At 46.3% G+C, this 23,093-nt stretch overlaps 1 protein-coding gene across 2 annotated transcripts in view; it reads right to left on the bottom strand.

Annotated features, from left to right (window-relative positions):
- Positions 1-23,093, bottom strand: part of BBS4 (Bardet-Biedl syndrome 4) — a 35,463-nt gene that overhangs the window by 2,452 nt on the left and 9,918 nt on the right. Inside the window, exons 2-14 of one of the 2 annotated variants that reach the window (XM_059481936.1) lie at positions 17,900-17,979; positions 15,254-15,317; positions 14,391-14,502; positions 13,779-13,851; positions 12,251-12,304; positions 10,752-10,879; positions 9,244-9,298; positions 7,638-7,706; positions 6,165-6,317; positions 5,214-5,385; positions 4,532-4,601; positions 1,100-1,241; positions 522-729 (exon numbers count right to left, since the gene is read on the bottom strand). In XM_059481936.1, the coding sequence (XP_059337919.1) occupies positions 522-729; positions 1,100-1,241; positions 4,532-4,601; positions 5,214-5,385; positions 6,165-6,317; positions 7,638-7,706; positions 9,244-9,298; positions 10,752-10,879; positions 12,251-12,304; positions 13,779-13,851; positions 14,391-14,502; positions 15,254-15,317; positions 17,900-17,979 (1,380 nt within the window). The remainder of the gene's footprint in view (positions 1-521; positions 730-1,099; positions 1,242-4,531; positions 4,602-5,213; positions 5,386-6,164; positions 6,318-7,637; positions 7,707-9,243; positions 9,299-10,751; positions 10,880-12,250; positions 12,305-13,778; positions 13,852-14,390; positions 14,503-15,253; positions 15,318-17,899; positions 17,980-23,093) is intronic. The other variant, XM_059481937.1, reaches the window with a different exon arrangement.

Genomic DNA, 23,093 nt, shown 5'->3' on the forward strand with positions numbered 1-23,093 from the left:
AAAGGCTCACACCACCTCCTGAGAGCCCTCAGTCCCATTAACTCCAGCAACACCTGCAAGAATGGGCAGCTTTGGAGCAATCCAGCTGCAAGTATCATTGTCAGAGAAAGGATGAAAGTACTTTGGAAAATTGTAAAAATTCTCCCTTCTCTGCAGTAGTCTGTGCATAGCAGTTCCTGGGCTCTTGCAAAGAAAGGCAAGAGGTCTGGCTGCTGAAACTGCTTCCTTCCCAGAGCAAGATCACAACCTCATGCTAATGGAATCTTGCCCATTGTGGTTCAGACAGGAAGGGAAACTCTTCCAGCCTCCCACATCCCTGCACAAGCAGGAGAGTGAAACACACTACACAGAGCATCTTCCTGAACTCAGAAATCTGGGAAAGTTATCACCAAATATTGTCCTCACTGGTGTGTGAGCACTCAATCCCCTCCCTCACAAGTGCTGTAACTCTTCCAAAGGGAAGAGAGGTTTATTTTCTTCTCTCCCACATCTAAACTTGAAAGGCAGCAGAGCAGACATACCTGGGGGGAGCTGCATGGTTTTCCCATACCCTGCAGCAGAGGACATGGCTTGACCCAGGGCCTGGTTGGAGCCCAAAGGCTGCTGAGAGCTGGATTTCCCTGACCCAGCAGCTTTCTGCTTGGATTTGGACTCTTTAGAAGGCTTGGTCCACACCAGGCTCTCCCCAACCTGCAGGGCAGCTCCCATCTTCTGGGCCATCTCCACCATCTTCTCAAGAAGCAAAAAGAGAAGAGAAGAGCTCTGTAAGCAGGGACACTTCAGAGGGCAATAAACTCAACAACTCCATCAAAACAAACCTACAGAAAAGATCTGTGGAGAGCTGGCTACAGTTTGGTGCTTGGGGGAAACATCTCCACTAATTCAGTGCCTTAATTAAGAGGGAATCTTGTCTTGCTATGTATTGATTGAAGAACTGGGCTTCAAAGAGCAGAAAGGAAGCGAGCAGCTCTCAGCAGGCGCTCGCTCTGCCTGGGAAATCTCACAAGCATAATTTCCTCCTAATAACTGGACTCAAAGTCAAACCTCCTCCTCCTCATCTGCTGCCAGCCCTGGGGTGGCTCCTGAGCTAGGCACAAACCTCAGGGTCGAAGTCAGGTGTGCTGCTCTCCCTGGCCACGGTGACCTTCCTCTCCATCTCCTGGAACTGGCTCAGGGCCCCCTCCTTGTCGCCCTGGTTGTAGAGCAGGACAGCGTAGTTCAGGTTGATGAGGGGGTTGCACCTGCAGCAGACACATGGGATGCATCACATTTCCTGAGGGAACACTTATCCTGGCTGCAGTAATGCTGAGGTGTGCCTGAGCAAAGCTGGACACTCCTCATTGTCTGGCAAAGTGCTTTGGGAGCATGGCTGAACCCTCCTGCCTGATGACAGACCCAGTGCTGGGCTCTGCAAAGGCCCCAGGTGTCAGTGCCAACAGAACCCCCCCATCACTGCCTCCCCCTCTGCAACAGCCAGCTCTGGGGGCAATCCTGGGACTCTCTGTGTCCCAGCCCCACCAGTGATGGGGCTTTTTCATACTGAGACAGATGATGTTTCCCTGATTTACCTCAGTCTCTCCCAGTCTGCAGGAGAGCAGCTCATCATGGGACAGGCAGCACAACAGAGCCTTGCTCTTGGGTTTTATAACCTGACACAGCACAGAATGTGCTGGTTACATTTCATTTCCTCACCTCCTCTCTCTCCTACCCCAGCAAAACCACACACAGCTGCAGGTACTGCTACAGGTGAACACAGGCACCTGCACACTCCTGCCTCCCTTCCTGAATGAAGATTTCACAAGGCAGAACTGCTCACACACTCTCATTTCCCAAACAATCCATCTCCTTCACTGGGATACATTAACCCTCTCCATCTGGGCTGGCCAGGAGAGCCAGGTGTCACTGTCATGTTTCCTGAAAAATCCCTTCACCAGGATTTATTCTCCTGAGAAGCTGAAAAGCCTCAGAGAAGAATGAAAACAGTAATTATCTGATTGCTTCTCCCTGTTTTGCTGCTTTGGAATGTGGTCTGGAGATTGTTTACCAACAGGTCCATGTTTGATTGGTTTCATGTGAATTGTTTTAATTTAATGACCAATCACCATCAGCTGTGTTGGATTCTGAGGAGTCAGTCACGAGTTTTTCATTATCATTCTTGTTAAACCTTCTGATGTATCCTCTCTCTTTCTTTAGTATAGTTTTAGTATAGCAGAATAGAATAGAATAGAATAGAATAGAATAGAATAGAATAGAATAGAATAGAATAGAATAGAATAGAATAGAATAAATAGAATAGAATAGAATAGAAGCCTTCTGAGAACATGGAGTCAGACTCCTCATCCCTCACCTCGTCCTGGGAACCCAGCAAACTCAGCAGCCAGGGTGGGTGGAGCAGCTCTGCCTGCTCACAGCTCCCTGTGAGAACCCCACAGGAGCATCCCTGCACCCAGGCCAGGCAGGGATGCTCTGATGCTCCCTGCATTGACAAGAAATGTGAGTGAGGTACTGGTGCCCTCTCCTGGAGCATGGCTGGGATAACTGGAACCATCCATGGCCAAGGCAGAGGCAAAAATAAATAAATAAATAAATCATATACAGCAAAAGTTTTATAAAGAATATCCTTGGTTTACATATGTTTTAATTCTATTTTGCCATTAATTTTTGCTGGTGTTAATGGATTAATGGTGTATTTTTATTCACTAGAGCTCCTGCTTGACCAGACATGATGTCTGTTCATTAAAAGCTGTTGTTAATCAGTGGGCACTGTCTTGTAGATTTGCACTTTGAAATACCACCAGGACGGGCAGTGAGTTTGTGAATGCATGTTTGCTGTTTCACTTTTTGGTCCCCATTCTGGAGCAATGCAGAAGGGAAGGATCCTGCTGGCCCTGGGCAATAAATGAAGTGTAACCTGCAGGCCCTGACTCTCCAGTCCTGGTGATTCTCCACCCCAGTGCAAGGAAGAAATCTCTCTGCATTTACAACCATGGCTTCTCCTTTAACCAGGAAACTGGAATGCTGAGCCCACCACAGAATAAGCCCTCCTCCCTCTCTCTGCCAAAACACTGAGGAGATCAGACAGTCCTGAGAACAGCCAGTTTTAAAATTAATTGAACCTGATGGAGCTATTTCACCACCTTCAAGAGCTGAGAAGCAATATGACAATCAGAGAAAAATCAATAGCTGAATACCCACAGAAAGGACAGTTACCAGCCACAACCAGGAGTGGAACACATTTTTCTAAAGAGTTTTCCAAGTTATTTCCATTCCAGACCCAAGCATGGCACCTAGGCCACTACAGAAGCATTCCTGGTGATGGAAACCAACCACCTTCATCCCCATAAGCTCAGAACACACCAGCAAGGGAAACTTGTGGGACACAGGTTCAGCCTCACAGTCTGGATGTTCCCCCCAGCAGGCCCTGGCAGTGGGAATTCATTTTTGCTTTGATGAGGGTTTATTTTCCTGGTCAGACCATAGAGCTGGAGCATGACCCAAGTGCCAAATACCTGGGCAAAGCTGTAGAGCCCATTTACTGCTCACAAGGCCCTGACTAAGGAGTCTCAGCTGCCTTTAAGGTCCTGTCCTGCCTTGCTATGCATGGAAAGATGATTGGGAATAGAATCATGGAATGGTTTGGGTGGGAAAGGACCTTAAATCCCATCCAGTGCCACCCCTGCCATGGGCAGGGACACCTCCCACTGTCCCAGGCTGCTCCAAGCCTGTCCAGCCTGGCTTTGGGCACTGCCAGGGATCCAGGAGCAGCCACAGCTGCTCTGGGCACCCTGTGCCAGGGCCTGCCCACCCTCCCAGGGAGGAATGTATCCCCGGTGTCCCATCTCCCACCACCTTGTGTGGCCCCTGCAGACAGACTCTGGAGTGCTGGTAGGTCTAAGTGTGCAAATATTCACAGTAAACTGGGGAGAGAAACAAAACTATTAATAAATATGAGGTAATTTTGGTTTTGTGTCCGGAATGATGACATACTCTGAGGTTCAGCTTAACATCTCTGAAATCAAGTGCTCTGATTTTAAGACTTAGACTGCAAACACAGATGTTCTTAATGAAGGGGCTGCCCTTTAGCTTGCTTTATACAAACTTCTTGCACATTTTCCCAGCTAAAATCTTCCCTCTGCCCAATTCAGAACAGGCTTTACCCCAGACATCTCACTGCTCTGCACTGTGCTCAAACTTTGGGTTAAAAAGTCTGTTTTCTTCTATTCAATCTGCTCCACTGTGTATAAATATTCACCAAAAGGAGGACTGGCATCCAAAGTCACCACCACTGATTCACTGCCCAAACAGCAAAACAAAAAACAGCTCTGGGTTGCTCTGAAATTAAATCCTCTCTCATTTTTCACAGCTGACTTAAATTAAAAAGAAAAAAAAGTTTTAACACTGTCACAGCAACAAGAATAAAGGTATTTCCCAACTACAAACCACTTAGAGTTGAGATAGAGCGAGAGGCAAAGGAAATGAGTGCAGGGAGCCAAAGAAAGCCCAAACCAGTGACAGCTGTGACAAAACTTACTTGTCCAAGGCCACAGCTTGCTCATAGGAACATTTGGCATTCTCAATGTCTTCAAGGTTGGTCAGAGCAACTGCACCAAAGCAAAACATATACACAGGAGGAGATGTTTCACAAGCAGCTGATTTTTAGGACAATTGTGAATGGCATAAAATAGGTGTCACAGCAGGGGTGTCAGGACTGCTGCCAGGATTAGCCCTACTGGATGGGTTGGAAGGGACCTTAAAGCTCATCCAGTCTCATCCCTGCTGTGGACAGGGACACCTCTCACTATCCCAGATTGTTTCAAGTCCTGCCCAAGTCCTGGCCTTGGACACCTCCAGGGATCCAGGGGCAGCCCCAGCTGCTCTGGGCACCCTGTGCCAGGGAAGGATTTCTTCCCAATATCCCATCTAACCACACAATGTCACTTCTGACATGTTTATCTCATTTCATCCCAAAAATATCCAGTGCTGGAAACCCACACCCACTCCTCAGGCAACCCAACCCCAGTCTCACATGTGTCAAGTCTTTTCCAATGTTTAATCTGGATCTGACTGCACTTTTCCCTTCTATTTCCCCAGAGAGAAAAGACTGGGCATCAGCTCCTCAGTAAAGGCTTTATGGCATGTTTCTTTACTTCACCCCACACCTCCTGTCTGTGCTGTGGTGTTCCCAAGAGGGATGCACAGGGAACATCCCATACCTGCCAGGAGCATGTAGAGCTCTGCCATCTTGGGCTGGAAGTTGATGGCAGCACTGAGGAAGTGGAAGGCTGAGGCATACTGCTGCATTGTGAGGTGCACCAAGCCCAGGTTGTACAGGATCTTCCAGTCAAAGGGAGCCAGGTAGTTTGCCCTCTTCAGGCAGCTGACAGCCTTGGGAAAAAAGGGATAAATGTGCTAGAACAGCCCCCACATTCCCAGGTTTCTGTGGTTGAGATGACCCCAAGGTATTAGAAAGTCTTTTTTTCCCAGCCCTGTGACAGAAGAAGTCAAGATTTGTCTGTTCTGCTTTTCAAGGCTGTTTATTTTCTCTTATCTGTTACATTCTTTCTCTGAGGAAGAAAGAATCTGCTGAGATCTGTCCAGCAGGTCAGGTTGTGGCAGGGCAGGCTGTGACACAGGTGTGGTACTAAGTACAGGTAGTTCTTAGTATAAAAGGTTAACACAGGTGGTGTTAACTTTTTATACTAAGAATTACCTGTACTTTATTTACAATAATTTTCCAATACCTATCACCTGTGTTAGGCAGTCTGTCTCTATCCTAAACCAATCCAAAAGTGTCACCATCACAGCAGAAGATGGAGGACAAGATGAAGAAGAACAGGACACGCCCAGATTCCTCCATCTTGCTTCTTGACCCCCCATTTTAAAACCCCAAATTTTCCTTTTTCACCCTGTGACAAATTCACTACCATTCTACTCAAACTCTTGTGACTTGTAAATCTCACACAAAGTTGGTAATTATTTCCATGGGCTAAAATCCAAGGCACAGGTGTGTTTGACTCTGTGCCAAGGTCTCTGAGCCCCTGCCAGGGTCTGGAATCACCCAGGGCAGCCAGAGGAATGTCCTGGGTCCCCACACCACATGACAGGAATCTTGTGCTTGCATGAAATTGGATGCAGACGGGAAAAAATGGGAACTGGATACTTACTGCCACATATTTCTTCTTGCCAAAGAAGCACATGCCAATGTTGTTCCAGAGTGGGGGGCTCTCAGGAACACTGCTGGCCACCACCTTGTACTTGGAGAGGGCGACATCGAAATCCCCGTGGGCCTGCATCATGCTGCCAGCAGCCAGGGTGGCCTGGGGACAACACAACAGTGACCCACTCACAGCCCCATCTGCTCAGGCACAGCAAGAACAGGAGAGGACAAAATGATTAAACTAAAACCATCCCAGGAACAACCATTTCACTTCTAAGGACTGCCAAGATCCACAGTGGGAGCAGATGGGGATTCTGGAATCTCCCACCACAGAGCAGAACACAGGGTGAGGAACAAACCTGAGTCTGCTTCTCCCTGCACTGTTTGAATCATAAATGTCTTATAAATGTGTCTGCCCAGAGAAGCTGTGGCTGCTCCATCCCTAAAGTGTCCAGGCCATGCTGGTGGAGCACCCTGGGCCAGTGGGAGGTGTCCCTGCCCATGGCAGGGGTGAACAGGATGGGCTTTAAGGTCCCTTTCAAATCAAAGCATTCTGTGAGTCTGTGATTCCATCAGTACTGCAACATGACACTACAAGTGTTTAGGGTATTTTTTGGGCTGACAGTATTCCTTAGAGTCTGAGGCTCTGAAAAGATCTATGCACTAATAGATTCCTTTTACAACCAAGCACAGATAGAAATAGCTCTGGTGCAAGTTAAGTGGGGAGTAAAATGTATTTAAGCAAGACATGCAGCAAAGCTCTCCTAGTTCACAGTGACTGGCTGATACTGCAAATTAATGGGAATATGCATGGGGAAAAAAAAGGAAGTGAGTACAACACACTATATTTAAACCACTCTAGTTAAGTCCTTTTTAAGATTTCACAGTGACAAGTAAAATTCCTAAGTGTAAAGGTGTTTTCACAACAACTCATGTTTGTCAACCACACATTTCAATGCTCTGCATCGCCAACAGGGAAAAAAAGGAGAGAAATTAAGTGACAGCCCTAAAAAGGGAAGCAGTTCCACAATGAGGAATGGAACTCAGACACCAAGCTCAGCTCTCCAGGCCAGAGCCAAGGAAATACACACAGCAGCTGGAAGCCCAGGCTATCAGCAGATGGGAGAATAATAAAATGCAATATCACAAGGGACCTGGCACAGCTCTGCAGGGATTTTTAAAATCCAGATCTTCCTTCCAAAGTAAATTCCACCTGGCTTTGGTGCAACTTCAGATTAAAAACCAAAGGGATCAATTTAATATCCCATATTCTGCCTCCTTCCCTTTCCCTACCTCCACACACACCCAACTCCCTACCCAGGGAAACATCCCAGAAACGATTTCACAAAAAGCTCTCTGGGCAGGATCCCTTCCAGCCTCTCCAGGCCCCAGATGCAGATGGCAGAACTCTGACAGTGGAATTGGCTTTAGGAGGTGTCCCCTCATGGCTCAGCTGGGTCATTTCCATTCCTCACCGTACCTTGTAGTTGCCTGGGTCATAGGTAAGCACATTCCCAAGGTGTTCAAAAGCCTTCTGGTACTCCCCAGCCTGGGAAAAGAAGTACATAAGCATCAGAAATTCAGGAATAAGAGGAGTTAAGAAGGGGAATAGAGGGTTTGTGGGCACCAGGATTTCTGGTTCAGTCAGAAAAGTGAGTTGTACAGTGCTCCCATTACACACACATGTTCCTGTTTGATAATTCACAGAACAGATTCTAAGAATTTCACTTGGCTGCATTCACTGTTCTGACCCAACCACAAATGAGCTCTGGGTTCACAGGTCTGTGCTCCTTTCTCTATCCCAGAACACAGGCTACAACCTGTACTCTGCACATCCCCAATTCCCTCACCACAAACTCCTCACTGCCCAGGGCTCTCCTGCTCAGGGCACTTCCCTTCCCTTCCCTTCCCTTCCCTTCCCTTCCCTTCCCTTCCCTTCCCTTCCCTTCCCTTCCCTTCCCTTCCCTTCCCTTCCCTTCCCTTCCCTTCCCTTCCCTTCCCTTCCCTTCCCTTCCCTTCCCTTCCCTTCCCTTCCCTTCCCTTCCCTTCCCTTCCCTTCCCATGGCCTGAAGGTGTTACAGGGCATCACTGTGGCCATACATAAGCATGTGAGAGCTTGGAAACACTTAAATGCTATAGATTGGAACTAGACAAGCTCTAAGGTCTTTTCCAGCCATCCTGTGATTCTGTGGTTTCAACTGAATTCACCTAAAGCTCATCTCATTCCCTGCCATGGGCAGGGACACCTTCCACTATCCCAGGCTGCTCCAAGCCCTGTCCAACCTCACCTTGGGCACTGCCAGGGATGCAGGGGCAGCCACAGCTGCTCTGGGCACCCTGTGCCAGGGCCTGCCCACCCTCACAGGGAGGAATTTCTCCTTAATATCCCATCTAACCCTGCCCAATGGCAGTGGGAGCCATTCCCTGTGTGCTGTCCCTCCATCCCTTGTCCCCAGTCCCTCTCCAGCTCTCCTGGAGCCCCTTCAGGCCCTGCCAGGGGCTCTGAGCTCTCCCTGGAGCCTTCTCTGGTCCAGGTGAGCACCCCCAGCTCTCCCAGCCTGGCTCCAGAGCACCCTCAGAGCAGCTTGGGGGCCTCCTCCTCCCTTCAGGCACTACTGCCTATTCTTCTTTGCTTGTTCACTCTTTGAGAAGTCAGCTTCTGGAATAATCCAGCCCTTCCCATCCATTGCACAGACACAAGGATAAGCACACCTTTGTTATTTAAATTGATTCTGATTTTCCTTTATGGTGCATTAACACTCACAATTTCATGGCTGCTTTTTCAGGATAACTCCTGCTGCAGAAGCAAGGTAATGACTAGTCATGTTTTGTTATACTTGGAGGATTTATAACAGAGTTAGGGCTGTTGCCAAACAGAATTCCTGCTCTGGCTCTGCTCCAGGGAATCAGCTTGCTTTTAGCAGCAAAGGCAAGACACAGAAAAGCAAGTTCTGTCCTGTTAAATTCAGTCTGTAGAGAAGCATGTGCAAGCAATGGGAAGGTGGACAGAAATTAAGTCTATAAAAAATCCAACAGGGTTATACTGAAAATAATTAAGTTTTTGTAACAGTAACAGCATTTATTACCTGCAGGTACAGTAGGCCCAGGGCTGTGAGCAGGTCTGTGTTTTCTGGAGAAAACCTGGAATATACAAGCCTGAGTTTGTTTTTCAGCCCTTCCAGAACAGGGTAAAAATAGAACATGGAATTCTGATGCTACATTATTGTTGGAGCAATCCAGGAAATTAAATGGTAATTACTAAAAACAAATACTAGAACTGCCATCATGGGGACTTCCTTTGAATACCATCACACCTCAGCTACCCAAATATCTTCTGGGGATTGGTGGGAAGGCACAAGGCTCTGTGAAATACATCTGGACACATAATAAGATAATGTGGTTTTGTTAAGCTTCAAAGTGAGTCTGAATCAGTGACCTGGAAATACAAAATGAGATTTTCCATTGTCTCTCATAAACCACCCTGTAAATCCATCCATCCTAAGCCTCTTGGGCCATGTAGGGCAGGCAATCCTCAGCATTCCTGATGGATTCTACACACTCCTCATCAGAATTTTAATTCACCTTATAAAAAGATTACAAATAAATAGGATGGAAACCACAACAAAAAAGGACAAAGCAGAGAGAGACACAATTTGTGGTCTCATTCACCCCAACAGGAGTCAGTTTTTAATTCCCTGCTAGCAAGACTTAATCTGATCTGCACACTCACAGTGGCACCTCTAAACTTCAACCACAACAAAACCACCTGTGCCTGGTGGAATACAAGGAATAACAGAGTGTCCTGGAGCTGGAAACAGCAAGAAAAATGTCATAGGCAGATGAGAACAAAAAAACCCCAGGAATAAACAGGAATGAAGAAGAAAGGAGGGCAGGGGAGCACCAGGATAAGAATATAAACCTGGTAAGATGCTTAGCAAGGATTATTTATGTAATAAACATTCTAGATTAGTCCAAAAGCCTGCCCAGCCCCACCTACCCTCAGGCAGCAGTGAGGGCAGACATGTAAGGAAACACTGCATCAACACCCCCTGCCTCCCAACACACTCCTGATTTTCTTTCCAGTGCTGGCCTCCATGGCAAAGCTGCATTTGAAAGCACTGGCAAGGTGTGGGAATGCCCTAAAACAGGGATAGGTGGGCACTGAGGAGCAGTGATGGGGTGGGAGAAGCTCCCTGTGCCCAGCACATCTCCCTCAGCCACAAACTGCTCTGAGGGAAAGCAGCAAGTGACCCCAGGCAGGGATTTTGGGGGGGCAGTCAGGGTTACATTGTTTTGGCAGATAAACCTTTGGCATGGATGAAGTCAGTTTTGGATCACTTTGCTCCCAGGCATCTCCATGCATTTGTTATTCCAATTTTTTCTGGCAGCCCTTCCAAGAGCTCCCTTGTTCCCTGCCACACTGGCAGCAGGAGCAGAGACAGCTGAAGTGCTTGGAAGTGCCAGCTCTGCTCAGAGCCCCTGTAATTACCATTAGCTTTTTAATCATGGCCTCAATTCAGATCTGGGACACCAATCAATTTTCTCCTGGCATAGGATGGGAATGGGCAGATGGAAAAAAAGGGATATTTCTTACTCTACAGCTTTCTTATATACTTCAATGGCTTTATCCATCTCCCCCTCCAAAAGGTGAATTTTGCCCAGCATCATGTAGGTCAGGTCGTGTCTGTTGAGCTCCAGGGCATGGTTGAGCTGGTCTCGTGCCTAAAAATACAACCACAGAGAAGAAAGAAATAATAAATTATTCCAGAGCCCTCAGCAAAGCAACAGCCATGAGTAATCCCCAACAACCAGGGAAGGAGAACAGCCAACAAACATCCCCTGCACCTGGAGAACACAAACCCCAGCCCAGCTAATCCTTGGAACAAGCTCTGCACCAGCAGCCACCTGCTTTTAGGGGCAGTAAAAGGCATCACCTTCAAGCCAAGCAGGAGGCATTTGCCTCCCAAGGAGATGAGCACGGGTCTGCTCCTGGATTTGAGTTTGTTTGGCTTGAGGGACGCTCTGGATTTGTTGGCTGAACTGATACTTTGCAGCTTGTTCTTCCTTAAAATGCTTTTTCCAGCAGTGGGGAAGTGAAAATCTCAGGGGAGGTGTGAGCAGGTCCCAGTTTGGAAGGTGTTAGTGCAGACAACAAATCCCAAGTGTGAACCCACACTCCCAGGCTGTTTTTGCACAGGGATGCCTCAAACAGGGAGCACAGCTGGGCTTTGCTGCAAGGAACACCCACCAGCACCCACCAGCAAGAGCAGCAGGGAGGGGCTGGGCTAAATTTGGAACAAAAAGGGTCTAAATGCTGTTTTTCCCTTAGAGCAGCTGGATCAGAGACAGCTCAGTGCTCACCACCAGCACTCAGGGAATGGTTAAGTGAGGAACTGGGATTGGCACACTCAGACCTGGGAATAAAACTGCATTTCAACCTCCAAAACTCCTGTACTAACTGCAGGTGTAGTTCAAAAGGAGCTTCAGGCACAGGAGCAAAACCTTCCCTTGGAGGAAAAAAGGAGCTGCTGCACCCCCAGCAAACAACCCCATAACTCCTTCCCTCTGAGTCCTGCCAGACCCAGGGAGCTGAGGTTTCCTGCAGGAAAATGAGATGCATCAGTCTGAGCTGGGGAAATGGTTTGGGGTTTTACCATCACCCTTCTCTTGCTTCAAGAGGATGGAGCTGGATTGCTGCTCCTACAAAGCCAGCAGTGTTCCTGGGTCTGCCTTTAAAGGGCTCAGACACAGAAGCAGCTCTTATTGGAGCACAGCCCATTTTCTGTCTAGTTTGAGGTTTCTCAAACATTCCCTTTAAAACCAAAAATGTTCTCTGAAAAATCTTAGATTTCAGAAAAAGCCTCTGGCCCTGCCACAGGGTGATCTCCCTTTACGCAACCTCAATGACTTGCAGCTGACTCAAAGAAATTCAACACACAAATGGGAACAGAGACAGCTCACAAACCTTTACTCCCAAAAACAAAACACTGAAGCAAAAAACTTTCTTGAAGCCTCTTGCTGCAAATGATCCATTTCAAGCTATCAAAGAGAGTGAAATTTCTGGGATGCTTCCTTGCATCCCACTGACATTACCTTGTTGAAGTGTTTCAGGTACATGTAGCACACACCCAGGTTGTGGCTGATCTCCTGCACGAAAAAAAGCCAAATCAGCACAAGGAATGAAATAAAATCTGACAACTCTGACCCAGAGGAGGAGAGCCCTGACTGCCCACACTGTTCTTGCTTTTCAGAGCAAGGAAACCTATAAATTCCAGTTACTTCAGGCACCTACAGAGCTTAAGTGGGGTTGTACACAAAACATTACAGTCCTCTGAGACAAAAACCACAGAAATGACAAAGCTCTTTTGAGACATCAGACATTTTGTTTTCAGAGAACAAGGAGCACAGACTGGTTTCTTCATTGTGGTGCCACCCTGTAAAACTTGCTGCCCTCATGGGTGACTCAGTTTGGCTGTACATCAGTAGGATATGCACAGTGTCCAACCCAGCTGGACAAAACTGGAAGATGTGCCTCATTTTCCAAAACACAACTTGAGCACTGGAATATCTGATATCCCTCTGGTATCCTAAACAATTTTGCACTGGGTAGGGAGATCCCTTAGGGATCCTAAACACTCTGGTCTGTAGGGAGCATCCCTGCCCCTAACTCCTCACCCACAGTTTAACACACAAGGCACCTTCCCAATTTGAGAAAAGCAAGGTTCTCCCAGTTTCTTATTTTATTCTGGTGAGCATTTCACTGATTCATCAGCTTAGACAGCCTTGACCTTTGGAAACTCTCTCACTTCCCCATCAACCTGTTTTCCTCCATGCAGCCTCTCCAGCTGTGCAGAACTGAATCAGTGACTCCAGGCTGCTGCAGACTGCAGAATGAGGGAAGAGCAGAGTCTGATTCTGCTTCCAGTGCTGAGCCAGGAATGGGGAATAACTAATCAAAATACCCACTGGCATCTGCCTGCTGGGTTGTAAATAGGGTTACAAGCATGCCAAGTATTGGAGATGCAGGTGGAAAAAAGACTTGTGATACAAAAGGTTTCTGAGTTGTCTGGCACAGGGGAATTTGAATAACACCAAAGCTATCCTTGTATCCTGAATTTTGGATGTACTGACAAACAAAGGAATGAGTTCACACATTGCAAGCCTACTTTAAAACACTTCTGCAGGCAAAACAGGCACCTGCAGAAGCTGCAAGGCATGGCCTCTCCCTCACCCACTGTCACACCTTTCCCTTTGCAATGCTCTTCCTCTCTTTTTGTCTTTTTATTCAGAAGAGCTCATTTAATCACTGCTTCTGTATTTTCAGTGATGTTTTGCATTACAAAAGCTTTCCCAATTACTCAAGCAAGTTTTAATACCTGAGGTTTCCAAACTCTCCCCATATTTCCCTTAAAGCACAGATGTGGTTATGTTAAAATTGATCCTTGGCCAAGTTCCAACACACTGCTCAATTCTCTGTGCCCCAAGCCAGGGATTTGCCCCAAGGCATGGGATTTGCTTCCTGTGATCCAAACCAAGCTCAGACCACAGGCAGTGTGAGCTCACCATGGTTTGGGACAAGTTTGCAGCTATTACAAAGATCTGCAACCCCCTGAACACTCACCCAGTCCTTCTCATCGAGTTTTGCTGCTTCATTGTATACTTCAATGGCAGCCTTATGCTTCCCCAGGAGAAACCTGCAAAAGGATTGCAATTCTTATGTCTTTCCTGTTTTCAGACCCTGCTGTGCAGTCACTATCACCTTTGCCAGTGAGAAATTATCTTATTTGCTGTATCTCCAGAAATCTGCAGGAGAAGTTTACAATCTCAGCACTGCTCCCTCTGGGGACCAAGGTCATCCATCCTGACACTAGTGGGGATGTAAGGAATGAATGCCCAGGCTCTGCAACCTGTTTTGTCTCCAAGGAAAGAGACAGGTGCCCTGACACAACCTTCAGCAGCAGAAAAGGATCTGTAGGGTCAGGTCAGCACCTGTAGCTCTGGACCTTGAAATCAGGATCACCTTTCTGCCTGAAGCCCAAAGAAAGAGAAAATACAAGAGCAGCCAGGCAGATAACACAGATTCTGCTTAAAGAACAACCCACGCTTCTGGAAGCCAAGCCAAGTGTTGATAAGGAGGAAACATGTCTGGAATTAAGCAGCCTGAGAGAAAAACAAAGCATGGAAGGTCCTGGGTGGCACAGCCAAGAGAAACAACAAATAAAACACCACTCACAGGGATCGTGCCACCTGCTTGAGGTTGTCAGCACTTCGAGGGTTCAGAATGGAACATGTCTGGAAAAGTTCAAGAGATTCTTGAATTCTCCCCTCCAAGCGAAATATCAAAGCTGTAAAACAACACAGAGCAGGCAAATGAATCCATTCTCAGCAGGAAAAACGTGCCTCAGACAGCAGGGAAAGAAGGGGGAGCACACATCTATCACATCAGTGCTCCTCTGGTGTTTGTCCCTCCTGCAGCATCCACAGTTTTGTGTCTGAGGGCAGGACTCTGTGTGCCTGGGGAAATTCAGGGCTCAGAACAAAAGCTTTAAGCTTTAAATCATGTACAGATGCAATCTGGATTTCTCCCCTGCCCAGCCTCTCCAGGATGCAGCATGTCCCTGCCAGCAAATCTCCACTGTCCCCCATCATGGCATTTGGAATTGCAATGTCACATTTTGGGAGCCATTTTTTAGGTGCCAGAGGGCAGGGCAGGAAGAGGAATGCCATCCTTAGAGCAAGGAGTGAGACAATGATCACCTGGGGTGGGTAACAAACAGGAAACATGCATCTGTAACAGAATCAAACACACAGCAACACACTGAAGGCCTGGAACCCATAACCCAAAGAACTGATGGCAAATAGAGAGAAAACAGGAAATTTAATCTGCCCATTTCATGTGAAAATTCCTAATTTCAATATTAAATGGAGTAAGCAGAGGGGAAAAATTGTATTCTTTCCCTATGTTCCATGAGAACATAGGGTGGGGAAATTCCATAGATGGGGGAAATTCTATGTTTCCCTCACCTACCCCCTGCATTGTTCTCTGTATCTCAAATCAGGGGTGACCTGCTTTAGCAAAAAAATTTTCATACATACCTTGGACATAAACAGCATATTCACAGAGCCCTTGGGACTCCTGGAGCTGCTCTTTGATGACAGCCTGGAAGGACAAAATTGTAAGCTCACATCAATTTAACAAAGTTGATTCCAGAGATTTGGTTCCAGTCACAAAAACCACAACCCCAGCTCTAACAAGGGCACTGGACCACGACTGGGACAACCACACAGTGCACACAACAGAGCTCTGTGCCAGGAACACTGTGGCCCTTTCAGTATTGCTCTGTTCATTCCTATTCCCAAAGATAATTAGGTACTACCTGGGGAAAACACCAGGAGGCATCTCTCAAAGCATCCTCTGCTGATAAGGGTATCTACTCCAGGCCCTTTGTGAAGAAATAAATTGAACTGGAGCAAGTGCAGCTGACTGAATGAAAGCCAAAAGAACAAATGAGGAGTGAACAGGGAAAAAAAAACCTGATGAAAATGTAAATTCTTTCTGGCTTTATCCACACAGCTCCCAGTTTGGGGTGGGGTGGCTGCAGTCTGGATATATTCCATAGTCACATCCTTTGGAATCAAGAGCATAATTTCTGCTCTGAGACTCCCCTTTTGTGCAGAAGTGGAAGAACACAGGGGTAAGAGTAATTTCTGAGTCACCTGGTGCTTATCTGGCATTTCAGATGTGTATGGCCAGTACCAGCAGCCCCTGCCTCTGAGAGGAACAGAAGTGAAGGACCTGAAAATTGAACCTCAAATACAGCACATGGGAGAAAAACTATTACTGAGAAAGTTATTCTTGAGAAGATATTAATTGAGAAGTTACCATTGAGGAGGAAAGTTCTTATTGAAGGAAAAGGAAGAACAGGCCTGAGCTGCTCTTCTCTCACCTGTACCTGCTAATTTATCTATGTAACTCTTTACAAAGTGCATGATTATAAACCACTGTACTCAGAAATAACCAACATGTCCTCAATTCACATACTCTGGATTGTTCCATCTACATAAACCTGGATTCTCAGAGCAAGAGAGGGCAATAGAGAGCTATCTTTTAGAGAAATCTGATTAATTCTATAAACCCTAAAAAGTCCCACAGCAAAAGGCCCTCAGCTGAGGAATATGATCTCAAATCCCAGATTTCTTCCCCCAAGTTTATTTAAGGTGCTGATGACAGAATTTAGACACAACTGGCAGGAGACCAAGCAGTCTCTGTGTCATCCCAGGGGATGCTGCAGCTGCAGACTCTCAGGGATGTCTGCCTGGCTGCCTTTGCTCAAGCAGCATTGAAAGGGTCAAAATCATTTTAATGCCTTCACTTTGGGGAGTTGATGTCAGTAAATAAACAGTTTTTAATGGCCTTTTAGTTCATTGAAAACTATGGGAGATTTTAAACTCTGTTAGAGAGGGAACATTTCAAAGCACTGAGCGGGAAAGACCAAAATTAATGAACACAACAGGTCATTTGTTTCTTACTCAGACTAAACTGATGGATTTTAACAACACCCAAGCCATCCTGGAATCTTCCAGTTTTACTGCAAAATCACTTTTTTGTGAGCTCTGAGAAAAGGAAAGCTGGCCTGCCAAGCAGAGGAGTATTTATTAGCTGTCTTCTCTCGATTTTCCCCTGCTATTTCCTTGCTTCCATGACTGATGAAGACATGGAGACATCAGTGTTGCCTTTACATCATCCATTTGTTATTTTCTCTGCTTTCCTGAACTGCACATATTTTTCTTTTCTGTACTCTGTGATTCCACATCCCATCACAGAAACAATCAACACACAGAATCACACCAAGAAACTCCAGTCAGACCACAAAAAAGGAGAAACAATTTTCTGGTTTGAGGGCAAGTCCAGCTTGTGTTTCTACCTATGCAAACCAAGATCTGAGAGGAAATTACTGTAATGATACAACTCCCTGGCTTTGTTAATTAAGAGCTAAATGAAATTCCTCCAGCCTGCCCATTTCCTAAGCACCTCGAAGGTCTCTCCAGCAGAGGCAAGTCCTGACCAACCTGGTGTTTCAGAAACCAAAAAGACTTTTCAGATCTTTGCTGCACATGCCAGAACAGAATGGCAACTCTTGTCCCCTCCTCCTGCCCATGGGTGCATCATCTTCTTGCGCTCATTTTATCAGAAAAACACTCTGTTAAATAAAAATTGCCATTTTCTTAGTCCACTTACCATTCTAATTCCAGACAACCAGCTCTAAGCTGCTCACCAAGCCCAAGATGAATTACAGCATGCCACGGACCATGTGTAAAATGAAAGAATTTTGCTCAAGAGTAACCAGGATGTTTTTTATTTACACTTGGTAGTAATGTTTCCCTCAACTGAAGTGTTTTCATAGCGTCCCTGTAGTACCATAAAGAAACCTGCACTGTGGAACTGTGTTATTATCAGTTTGGAAAACCCTATCCATCACTTGGAACAACAGAGGTCTGCAGTTTGTTCCATTTTCCCCTCCCAGTGACATCCTGAGCTCCCAGACTGCTCCAGAGAGCTGCATCCTCAGATCCTGAAGGCAGCCAAGGACTGGAGACCACTGAAGTCATTTTGCTCGTGTTTTCTCTTGATCCCCTTATTCCACAAGAAGTCAGGACAGAGAGTGGTTGGGAAACTGTCAAGAAAACTGTTTTGTCATGACATCAGTGAAATAATCCCCACATTCTGGAGGCAGCTCTTACCTTACACTCCTCATAGTCTCTGCGGACGTAGAGCAGATAAATCAACCAGTTCTTCCTCTCTAGGATTGGCAGCTCTGGGGCTGTACAGAGAAAATATTCACAGAACAAGGAATCAGACTGAGCAGCAGAGAATCTGGGAGAGACAGTCCCAACCACCCCAACTGCCTGCACAAGGCAAGGAATTCAAGAACTGCAATTGCAATTAATGATTTGACTTGAAGGCTGGAGTGTGGACTTCTAAACAGGGTCTGGTTTTATTCTACTTCTTAAATTCATGGATAAAACACCTTGTTCAGGATAGACACTAAATAAAAGCTCTAAGCTGAAAACTTCCACCTCCTGGAAGGTGGTCTACTGGGAGGTGCCCCTGCCCACAGCACAGGGTTGGAACAAGATGGGTTTTAAGGTCCCTTCCAACTCAAACCAGTCTGGGATTCTAAAAGACTTGAGGCATCAGCTCCTCCTGGAGCAGATCCTGGAGTAAACAGCTCCACACAGGCATTTTAATTCAACACTGGTTGGAGGAATTGCATCTTTTCAAATACACAAGAGGAAATTAGTTGGATTCACATTTTGAATCTAGGGCAAAAGAATCAAAGGTCTTTAAGATGAATTTCTGGGACTGAATGAGCAGGAAACAGTAGATAAACACAAAAAGAGATTGGAGAGATGGGGTCTGAAGGTGTGAATAATTTCAAAAGGTCAAACTGAGTTCACTGAATCTGTGAAGGGACTAGGAAACATCACAGGTCTGAGAGACTGAAGCTACTGCAGAAAAACATTTGATGCAGAGGAGGAGGAAGCCCTGTGCTCCAGCATTTCAATGGTGCAGAGCTGGCAGCAGTAATTATGGCAAATCACGGATGGATGTTGCTTAGCGATATCCACGTCGGGTTTACAAGCTGAACACACTGCTGTGCATTTCATTAAGGCTGAGAATGTATTGCCTGGGACTGGAGTCTCCATTCTGAGGGGTAACCATAGCAACTGGCCCAAAAGCTCCGTGTTTGCAAGTCAATATTGTGACACGAGCGAGCGCAGAGGCAAAGGCAGGCGAGGGCTGGGGCAGGGCTGGGGGGACACAGCACAGGGACACAGCACAGGGACACAGCACAGGGACACAGCACAGGGACACCTCCTGCAGCACAGGGACACAGCACAGGGACACTGCACAGGGACACATCCTGCAGCACAGGGACACAGCACAGGGACACAGCACAGGGACACAGCACAGGGACACAGCACAGGGACACATCCTGCAGCACAGGGACACCGCACAGGGACACAGCACAGGGACACCTCCTGCAGCACAGGGACACAGCACAGGGACACCTCCTGCAGCACAGGGACACAGCACAGGGACACTGCACAGGGACACAGCACAGGGACACATCCTGCAGCACAGGGACACAGCACAGGGACACAGCACAGGGACACCTCCTGCAGCACAGGGACACAGCACAGGGACACAGCACAGGGACACCTCCTGCAGCCCTTTGGAGGGAGCAGAGGCACCCCCGGACACGCTGGCCCGGCTCCAGCAGCACAGAGCAGAAGGTGACACTGGGGAGCCCAGGGGCCCTTTGCCATCAGAGGTGAGGAAGAAGAAACCCTGCAGGGGGAAGGGCTGGTGCCAAATGTAATTATCTTTTGGAATGGCTGAGCTTTAATTGCTTCTGGAGCACACCAGGCTCTTCCTCATAACCCACATCAAGTCCAGTTTCAGTTAGAGCTCCTAAATCCAACATCCTTTAGGGAAAACATTTCACAAAGTCATTCTCATTTTCTTGGTTTCTGGAGAACACCAGGCTCTCCCCCCATAATCCACATCAAGTCCAGCTTCATTTAGAGCTCCTAAATCCAACACCCTTTAGGTTTTGAATTTGGAAAATATTTCACAAAGCCATTCTCATTTTCTTGGGTTCTGGAGCACACCAGGCTCTCCCCCATAACCCACATCAACTTCAGTTTCATTTAGAGCTCCTAAATCCAACATCCTTTAGGGAAAACATTTCACAAAGCCATTCTCATTTTCTTGGTTTCCAGAGCACACCAGGCTCTCCCCCCATAATCCACATCAAGTCCAGTTTCACTTAGAGCTTCTAAATCCAACATCGTTCAGCTGTTGAATTTGGAAAACATTTCACAAAGCCTTTCTCATTTTCTTGGTTTTTCTTTCTTAAATTCCAGAATATCCATCTAGATTTATATTAGAGCTGAGAATTAAATGTGCACACTACCAATTTAAGGTCAAATAGCTCCTAAAGAAGGTTCAACTACCCTAAAACAAATAGAAAGCTTGCAGTCCAAACAAAAAAGTAATCCAAACACACAAAAGAGTAATCCAAACAAAAGAGTAATGCAAACAGGCTAAGCTCACAGAAATGCACAGATCAGGGATCCACACATTCCCAAATTCTGCTCTGCTGTGGAGTGTCCAGATCTTTGTAAGTAAAGCATTTTAATAAGCATGTTCCCAGATCAGATTAATTGATTTCTGATAGCTTTATGTTTCCCATTTGTCCTTCTTAGAGTGAGAGGATGAAGGGAAGAGCCAAGAGGCTGCCTAAATAGCCACAAACTGATTGAAACTCCAATGTTTCACATCTGAAGCCCATTCAGGGGCTACCAAATTCACGGACACTCTGTAATTACTTCCCTGTGCAGGTTATTGCCAGTGCCAGGGTGTGACAGACACACAGCACCTGGGGGTGCTGGAAATGCTCTGTCCCATCCCCGGAAGTGTCCAAGGCCAGCCTGGATGGGGCTTGGAGCACCCTGGTCCAGTGGAAGGTGTCTCTGTCCGTGGCAGGGGGTGGGATCAGATGGGTTTAAGGTCCCTTCCAACCCAAACCAGCCTGGGATTCTGTAAAAGCAGCTGGACTCGTGTGCCCTTCCTGCCTGGCATCTCCTGGTGCCACTGTCTGACATAAAACACCAAACCTGACACACCTGGGCACTTCCCACCTTCTTCTGTAAGTACAGATTTAAAGACAGACACTGCAAACTCTGTGTACCCATCTACATTCCACTAACTGAAGTATCCTTCACCATTTTGTGCCTATTAATACAGCCTCAAATTAGAAAATCCTGCAGCTGCCTGAAATGGGGAATAGTCAAAAGAACTCCAGACACACCCCACAGGTCTCCAACCATCTGTTCATGCCTTACTGGGAAGGTAAAAAGTGCCATTAAAGGTTAAAATATACACCAGTGTTGTGGGCTAAGATAAGATGCCAGCACACCAGAGAGGGGATGGAGGATTGCTTGTTTAATTCCTGAAGGAAAGAGCTTTTTCACACTTATGAGACAAGAAGGATGTTGTACTCCACTCCCACACCATGGAAACGCCTGCTGGGAGCAGGGATGGGAAGGAAGAAATGCTGAACATCAGACTGAGGGCTGAGCACAACAACAGGGGAAGGGGAAAACCCAAGGAGTTGCCTATAAGTGCTGGGATGGAGAGAAAATGAAGAAATGAAAAGGCACTGTGAGCCCCAGGAGTGAGCACTGCTGACATCTGCAGATAAACCAGCTCTGCTTCCCCAGGGATGCACCTGTGAGCTGAGGAAAACTCTGTGATTGGGAAACAGGGAGATTTTATGCTCCTAAAATTCATTTGGAAATAGCAACAATTGACTGAGGAGACACAAATCCCTTTTTTTCTTCTTTCTCCCTAAAACAAGCAAATTGAAAGCAGACCAACATTTCTGATGTTTTTCAAAATCTATGACAAAATTCATTATTAAATTTGACACAGGAACATATCTGATCCCCCCAAAAATGGCTGTGGGAAGTAAAGGATTGTTACCAGGCTCTGTGCTCTATTCAGATGCAGAAAGAATTAATGGAAATTATTTATACACCTCTCCAGAGCCTCAACCACTTAATGTGCATTCCTGCTTTCCCACAAAGCAGTGGATACCTGCTCCTGGTGGATTTATCTCCCTCAGGTTTGCTCCCTCAGCCTGCTGATAAGGGCTGTCACAGTGCAATGGGTCACTGCATTCTCCTGAAGAAAATGGAAATACAAATGCCTGTTAATTTGGGTCTCTAGCTCCAGATAAAGGGAATAAAACACCTTCTTCAATATGTGGACCTTCAGGATTTTCTCCTATGTCACTGCTGGATGAAGACACACTTTTCTTTGTCACCTCTAGCAATAATCCCAGGCACTGCACAGGTTGGAAAAGTGTGGTTTAGATCCTTCTAGCAGTGAAGAAACAAAAAGCCATTATTTGCTGTAAATCAATCTGCCCAAAGGCCAGCCCAGGAAAACACAATCATCAAAGAACTTGGTATCTACATCAAAAAGAGTTTATAACTTGTATAATTGTCTTTCAGCCTCTCTTTTGTGGGACTACAAAAGTCCTGTGCCAGGGAGTCAGCCACCAAAAATATGATTAAATGCCTTTGAAGTGTGTTTTGATTGAATTCAAAAGGGAATCCATCTGATCCCCTCGCTGGCCAGTGATTGATTGCACGAGCCACTTCCAGCAAGGTGATTTTTCTTTCTGACAATGCTCCTTTAAGGAAGCCACTGGAGCAGAAACCCTGACAGAATCACAGTAAGATCATCAGGTTTGTATCTGTGCTGCTCTATCATCACTCTTCCCTTTATTCCTCCTCTTATAGATTTTCTCAGAGGACTGGAAAAAAATAATAATGAGTTATTCCCTTTTGTGTAAACCTCCCTAGGTAATTATTTTGTGCTTGCATCTTCATATTGGGTAATTATAGCTTAGGGATGAACTATCAAACAGTGAGGTTTAGATTTAATAAAAGAGCTTTAAATTGCTGTAAAAATAAGAGGGGGAAAAAAGGCCCCAGAAGCTCCTATGAGATTTCATGGGGGAAATGATTGCTAAACCAGTTCAGAGCCCAGCCCTCCTTCCAATCCAGATCATTGGAAAGGGTCCAAGCCCCAGTTCACCCCTTCCAGCTCTGAACCCAACCTGAGCAAGAGCAGCAAAAGGGCAAAAGACTCAAGGAGTCACAAGAAGAACTTGTTATGGCCCAAAATCCCCAATAACCTAAAGCACACATAACATACAGCACAAAGAGAGGACAGAAAAGCTTTACAAAGGCAGTTAAATAGAAGCATTTTTAATTTTTTTATTCTGCCGTAGCTTCCTGAGCCACAGCCTGCATCCATTGTGGAAGGTACCAGAGATATTTTCAAAACTAACAAACA

The sequence above is a fragment of the Ammospiza nelsoni genome, chromosome 14 (assembly GCF_027579445.1).
Source record: "Ammospiza nelsoni isolate bAmmNel1 chromosome 14, bAmmNel1.pri, whole genome shotgun sequence".
In the NCBI taxonomy this organism is placed as follows: Eukaryota; Metazoa; Chordata; class Aves; order Passeriformes; family Passerellidae; genus Ammospiza; species Ammospiza nelsoni.